Source organism: Lepus europaeus, chromosome 16 (genome assembly GCF_033115175.1).
Source record: "Lepus europaeus isolate LE1 chromosome 16, mLepTim1.pri, whole genome shotgun sequence".
In the NCBI taxonomy this organism is placed as follows: domain Eukaryota; kingdom Metazoa; phylum Chordata; class Mammalia; order Lagomorpha; family Leporidae; genus Lepus; species Lepus europaeus.
This window is the reverse complement of record NC_084842.1, coordinates 12544399-12552002: the sequence shown is the minus strand read 5'-3', so window position 1 is coordinate 12552002 and position 7604 is coordinate 12544399. Positions and strand designations below refer to the sequence as shown.

General features: G+C 42.4%; 1 protein-coding gene across 1 annotated transcript in view; it reads right to left on the bottom strand.

Moving 5' to 3' along the window:
* The window catches only part of TEX15 (testis expressed 15, meiosis and synapsis associated), a 64287-nt gene extending 59295 nt beyond the window's left edge, over nt 1–4992 (bottom strand). Inside the window, exon 1 of the mRNA XM_062213226.1 lies at nt 4854–4992. Within this exon, the coding sequence (XP_062069210.1) occupies nt 4854–4992 (139 nt within the window). The remainder of the gene's footprint in view (nt 1–4853) is intronic.
* Nucleotides 4993–7604: the final 2612 nt, after the last annotated feature.

The window sequence follows — 7604 nt, the reverse complement described above, 5'->3', positions numbered from 1 at the left end:
TCTGTATCTCTATGTGTGATGGTGACACTTGGGTGGAGGAATGGTGCAATCACTGATATTTAATGAAAGGTTTACGGGGACGATCCCTCAATAAATCTGCCGTTTATAAATGGGTAATTCATTTAAAGAAGCAATGGGATCATACTGACGATGAAGTCCACTGTGGTGGAGCATCTACCACATCGATCTGCAAGAAATGACGATTAACAGTGGAACAGACAACATCATAAACATCTCAACTGGTTCATCTTTCACAGTTCTGACTTAAAAACTGGGCAAACTTTGCCTGATGGGTAGCCAAACTGTTGTACCCAGATTAGCTTCCAACAAGGGCAGAGTCTTCAATGCAAATTTTAAGCAAGTGAGATCAAGACTTTGAAGCGTTTCTTTCAAGAACAGTAACAGGAGATGAGACACGGATTCACCAGTGCCATCCTGAAGGTAAAGCACGATCAAAGCAATGGGTATCCAGATGTGGGAGTGATCCAACCAAAGCCAATGCATCTCAGTCAAAGGCAAAGGCATAGTTTTGGGGCCGCTCAAAGCATGTTGTTTATCGATTTTCTGGAAGGCCAAAGAATAGTAACATCTTTCTAATTAAGATAGTGTTCTGAGGAAATTAGGCAAAACTTTAGCACAAAAAACTCAGAGAAAGTTTACCACTTTGTTGTTGTTCACAGCAACACTCCTGTTCATTCCTCTTCAAGTGAGGACAATCTTACAAGCGTGTCTCTGGGAAATCATTAGGCGTTCGCTTTAGCCATCATTTGGCTGCTTCTGTTTCCTAACCTTAAAACAAATCTTCAAGGGGAGAGCAGCGCTGCCCAAGTTGCTGCAGCACCACAACCTCCTCAGTGTCTGCAGTCCCGTGCTGTTGTGGAGGTCCTGGACACCCGTGACGGGTTACGACTGCATTCCAGATGTTACCACTGTCAAAAGCCTGACCTCCACATGGTTTGACTTCCCCATATCAAGATGACCAATGGACGACAGCGGCCTGCATCTTCAGCTGGCAAGCTCTCAATTCTTCTTGTGCTTTCTGCCTGTAGCTGAGACAATGTAAGATTCTGGCCACAGGGTAACTTAAAAATGACAGAGAGGGGCTGACGCTGTTTAATGCCCTGGCCAGAAGTGCCAGCATCCCATATGGGCACAGCTTCAAGACCCGGCTGCTCCACTTCTGATCCAACTCTCTGCTATGGTCTGGGAAAGCAGTGGAAGATGGTCCAAGTCCTTGGGACCCTGCACCCATGTGGGAGACCCAGAAGAAGCTCCTGGCTCCTGGCTTCGGATCAGCACAGCTCTAGCCGTTGTGGCCAATTGGGGAGTGAACCATCGGATGGAAGACCTCTCTCTCTCTCTCTCTTTCTGCCTCTCCTCTCTCTATGTGACTCTTGACTTTCAAATAAATAAATAAATCTTTTTTAAAAAATGACAAAGAATGCTAGACACATAGTAAGCTGTCCAAATGCTTCAAGAATATCCTGAATGCTCTGGAAATAAATCCTCTGTTTTCACCAGAACTGCTGTCTTTGCCTTCATTTCTTTCTTTCTTTCTTTTTTTTTTTTTAAAGATTTATTTATTTACTTGAAAGTCAGAGTTACACAGAGAGGAGAGGCGGAGAGAGAGAGAGAGGTCTTCCACTCAACTGGTTCACTCCCCAAATGATTGCAACAGCCAGAGCTGAGCCGATCCGAAGCCAGGAGCCAGGAGCTTCCTCCAGGTCTCCCACGCAGTGCAGGGGCCCAAGGACTTGGGCCATTTTCCACTGCTTTCCCAGGCCATAGCACAGATCTGGATTGCAAGAGGCGCAGCCGGGACTTGAAGAGGCACATATATGGAATGCCAGCACTGCAGGCTGGGGTCCTAACCTGCTACACCACAGCACCAGCCTCCAATATTTCTTTGAATATTTTTCAGCCCTATTCCTTTTCCTGCTGATAGTACATACAATGACAAAGATATCAGGATTTCTTTTGTTGTGTTACAAGTTTAGAAAGTCCGTATCAATTTTTCTACTTTCTGTGTTGCTCATACTGGGTAATTTCTACATGCTGAGCCTTTCCACTCTTTTTTTTTTTTTTTTTTTTTTGACAGGCAGAGTGGATAGTGAGAGAGAGAGACAAAGAGAAAGGTCTTCCTTTTTGCCGTTGGTTCACCCTCCAATGGCTGCTGCGGCCGGCGCATCGCGCTGATCTGAAGCCAGGAGCCAGGTGCTTCTCTTGGTCTCCCATGCGGGTGCAGGGCCCAAAGACTTGGGCCATCCTCCACTGCACTCCCGGGCCATAGCAGAGAGCTGGCCTGGAAGAGGGGCAACCGGGATAGAATCCGGCGCCCCAACCGGGACTCTTTTCTCTTGAACCCACTGAGTGGGTTTTTTGTTTGTTTTCTTCACAGACATTGTTAGAGTAGTTTCACATTCATGGAAAAACTTGCAAAGTTACGGAGATCTCCAATATACCCCAGGACTCCACACACACACACACACACAGCCTTCACCTCATTATCAACATCCCCTGCCAGAGCAGCATATTTGTTAAACTTCATGAACCTATACCAAGATACCACTATCACTCAGAGTCCATCATTTACCTTAGGGTTCACTCTTGTCTCCATGGATTATGACCGGTGTTGTATCATACAGATTATGATGGTATCACACATAGTGGTTTCACTGCCTTAGAAGTCTTTCGTGGTCCATCTATTCATCCTTTTTGTCCCATGTCCTGGGAACCACTGATCTTTTTACCATCTTCTTAGTTTTTCCTCTTCCAGAATGTCATATAGTTGGAATCATGGCTGCAGTCTTTTCAGATGAGCTGCTTTAACACAGCAATATGTATTTAAGGTTCCTCCACTTCCTTCCATGGTTTGATAGTTAATTTCCTTTTTTTTTTTTTTAAAGCACCAAGTAAGTCTATTGTCTAGGTCAGTGGTGGGGAACCTTTTTCTTCACGGACCATTTGCATATTTATTTTGCTTTATTTTTTTTTTTAAAGATTTATTTATCTATTTGAGAGGCAGAGACAGAGAGAAAGGTCTTCCATCTGCTGGTTCACAACCCAAATGGCCACAATGGCCGGAGCTGTGCCGATCCGAAGGTGGGAGCCAGGAGCTTCTTCTGGGTCTCCCACATGCATAAAAGGAACCCAAGCACCTGAGCCATCGTCCACTGCTTTCCCAGGTAATTAGGATGGAGCTGGATCAACAGTGGAACAGCTGGCGCCTGTTAAGGGGTGCCAGCACTGCACGTGGAGGCTTAACCTACTAAACCACAGCATCTGCCTCCATTTGGGTATTTATAATACTATTTGCAAGCCATATAAAATTATCAAGTTAAAAATTGGATTTCTATAGATTTAGTGAATTTCTAGTCCTGCCTGTGGTTGCCTTGGCAGAGTCAGACCAAATGATTTTGTGGGTCTTATACAGCCAGTGGACCAGACGTTCCCCATCCCTGGTTTAGAGGCAACACTGTATTTATCTACTCACATACCAAAGGACATTTTAACTTCCAAGTTGGCAATTATGATTAAAACTGCTGCAAAATCCTATACAGGCTTTTGCACAGACATAAATTTGCAAGTGATATGGTTAAAAACCTAGAAGTGTGATTACTGAAGCCTTTGTCATCTTGGTGTTGTCCAAATATTGAGTACCTTTTTCATTCAAGTGGAGCATTTTTCTTGTCAGTGGTTAAGATTGGTGATTTTTATTGCATCCTGGTCAATCTGGAAATTGTCATGAGATTCTGGATTGTACTCAATCTTGAGTTAATTTGCCAAGCCTTTACTAAGACTGTACTGGCAGGAGGAACGGCTGCCAGTAAGAACTCCTGGCAGGGACACGGGAACACTGATTCCCAAAGCAGTGCTGAAGTCCTAGCTTTCTACAGGGCCTTCGTTCACACCCTAGATGGTATCCTGCCACAACTGCAAAGAGGCACAAGTCCACATTCCCCACTCAGTCTCCTCGGACACTGTGGTAGGGGAAAGATGCCTTGTTACGATGCTAGGGTCTCAAGTCTGTGTTCCCCCTTGTGGGAAGAGACAACTAACCACCGGAGTGGTGATGACCCTGCAGGGGCAGGAGACAGGCAAGGAGGAGAGCACATTCTTGATGTGCCATGGCGGAAGTCTAAGCTCCCCACCAGGTCATCACTGGCACCTTTGGCAGGAAGAAGGGTACCTTGTTCCTGCCGGGTAGACGCTGCAGTTCAACCCTCCCCTTGGCTTCCTTTGGTATCACCCTGGCAGGGCGGGGAAGAAGCACAAGCCCAAGTCTCTGCTCTTAATTTTGTCTTTGATGAAAAAAGTGCAAGGGCCATGTTCTCTGCTTCACACCCCCCAACTCCAGTGTTTTTTACAAGAACAGGGTGGTTTAATATCAACTAGGTTTCTGTCTTTTTAGGCTGTCTCTCTCACTGTTTTGGCAACACAGAACAGCCTTTTTTGTGGGGGGCAGGGATGGAATGGTTGTATATCATTCCGTATTACAGACATACAGTGTGAGACAGGGAGGAAACAGAAAATCTGGGGAACGCACTGCTACGTCATTCAATTAGTCTCATTTTCATAGCTGGCTCGTCTCTTCACCTCTGAAAGCCTTTTTTTTTTTTTTTTTGGCTATAAATATATAGTGTCTAGGGATTTTAAGACATACTTACTGAGCAGGATATGAGATGTTTTCTATTCCATTTTGTGAGAAACTAGAAGTACATGTATACATTTCAAGAATTAAAAATGTGATCTTATTTTACAGAGAGTCAAAGTAGAAAAGGAACATAAACTAAGAATCAGAGAAGTTTAATAGTAGTTATTTATAAAAATCCTATTGTCTACAGAAATTTTACCTTTCTCAGCTGTCTTCCTGATCTTGGGAATGGTAAATTTCTTTAAAGCACTGACTTCTACACCAGTAAATAATGAAGGTTCACTAGGTGAGCTCATTTTCCATAGCGCCTTGGGTTTAGCAATCTCTTTCATTTCCATTTTGTTGGAGGCCTAAAATCAATGCAAAGTTATCAAGCAAAAAGGTCAATTAATACACAAAAGGCAATGGCAGTAATCATTTAGAAGTTCTTAAATGGACTTAACTATATTCTTGGTCACACCATCAATAGGTTTCAACTCAATTTTCCAGGTTCCCCAAAACAGAAAATGAATTCACAATTTTGTTTTTATATACTATTAAAAACCCTTGTTCTTTTTCCCTGTTAACAGACCTTTTCCTTGTAATTCATGTAACTGGGTAACCAAAAGCTGTGTTCCTGAAAAGCTCAATGACTTCCAGTCATTGGGCCGGCACCGCGGCTCACTAGGCTAATCCTCCGCCTGTGGTGCCGGTACCCCAGGTTCTAGTCCTGGCTGGGGCGCCAAATTCTGTCCTGGTTGCTCCTCTCCCAGTCCAGCTCTCTGCTGTGGCCCAGGAGTGCTGTGGAGGATGGCCCAGGTCCTTGGGCCCTGCACCCGCATGGGAGACCAGGAGGAAGCACCTGGCTCCTGGCTTCGGATCGGCGCAGTGCACCAGCTGTAGCAGCCATTTGGAGAGTGAACCAACAGAAGGAAGACCTTTCACTTTGTCTCTCTCTCTCTAACTCTGCCTGTCCAAAAAAAAAAAAAAAAAAAAAAAAGACTTCCAGTCATTAACAATTTTTACAAACATTTTGTAAAATTCTTGCCAAAAACTTTTTTTTAAAGTATTGTTTCTATACACTCTGTGACTAATCAGAATCTCTGGATTTAACAAAAATTTAAAAATGTCATAAGTGATTACATGACAATCTTACAGTTGATGGGCTGCACCAATCACGCATTAGCTACTCTTCCATAACATCATTCTACAGTTGAAAACACTTTTGCCGTATTTAACAGAGATGCTCTTCCATATTCCCTTTTCCTTCCTGTCTTCTCTCTCCAACCCTATTCTCCCTTTTTTTTTTTAACACAACCAAGTATCAAAGGAAACTTATACAGTATCAAAGGAAACCTATAGAGCTCTGAAATAAACCTATAGAGTATCAAAGGAAACCTATAGAGCTCTGAAATATGTGGAAGCAGGCACTTCCCATACCATTTCATAATATAGTTCATGGGCCTCTAGATACCTATTAACTCCTTAGTTAAAACACTACATCACAATACAGGTTGAGATGGCAAAATTCTACAGAATGATCACAATGGATAAGATTCTACATAATGTTCACAAAGGATTTTCCCCTCCAATCCCTGCCCTTTTCTCCTCTGCCTCTTATGAAAGGTGGTCTTGTGATCTATTTGCCAAATATGAATCAGAAGACGGAACGGACAGAGAACTCTAAAACAAGAAGTAGAAAATGAGTCCTCCTCACATCCAGTCACATCAGATACATCAATCAACTCCAGAGATAACTGCCAAAACTCCACTTCTCACATGGTAATGTAGTCGGTGGAGAAACCAAAAAAGCCTCTTTAATCAGGATCTACATCAACAGCATATAAAAGTGCAGAACAATCATTTGAAATATTTTACTTGGAGCCAACTGCTGAGATAATCTTCATTATTGCCTTTAACTACAGCTAAATTATATATTCAGGAAAGCTGGATGACTTCAGCCATATGGTATCCTACAAGATGTTTCTGTAGTAGAATTTATAAATAAAGGAAAGACTTCTGAAATTCACTGATTTTGTTTCAGTGCTTAGGAGCATAGTAATGATAATATATTTTCAAAGACAAGTTAGCAGAAAATAAAATGAACTTTTATGTCAAGTGACCAAACTAGACTTAATCCCTTCAAGGTCTATTTTTAAGCTAACATTTATAGTGAGTTTCTTGGGTCTGTTCCTAAACATTAGAAACTTGAATACTTGAGATCACTTGGTTATGGACCATAGATTACAAAAAAAAAAAAAAAAAAAAAAGAATCTGATTACTATCAGTCCTTAATAACAATTGTTTTCCACTGAACTTAGAAATTCCAGTGTCCTTAACAAAAATCTATGGTCAGTTGTGATAAGTTTCCAAAAATGAGGTAATTGAAGGTAATTTTAAATATACAAAGCATTAGCATATACAAAATTTTTTAGTACTTTTTTTTTTATTTGACAGGTAGAATTATAGACAGAGAGAGACAGAGAGAAAGGTCTTCCTTCCATTGGTTCACTCCCATAATGGCCACCACGGCCGGCGCTGCGCCGATCTGAAGCCAGGAGCCAGGTGCTTCCTCCTGGTCTCCCATGCGGGTGCAGGGACCCAAGCACTTGGGCGACCCTCCGCTGCCCTCCAATGCCACAGCAGAGAGCTGGACTGGAAGAGGAGCAACTGGGACAGAATCCGGCGCCCTGACCAGGACTAGAACCTGGGGTGCCGGCGACACAGGTGGAGGATTAGCCAATTGAGCCACAGTGCTGGCCTTAGTACTGTTTAAAACTTCCACATAGATCATTTTGTCACTTATTTTTTAACATCGTTAAATGTTTATTAACCTTCCTTCTTTATAAAAACAAACAATAGTTTCAAGGTTTTCTGAGAAATAAACACGTTTCTTTTACAAATTCTTTTTATTTGTGCCAAATAATACTTTATGTCCCAAAATATACCTTTTTTTAAAAAAAATTCTGGG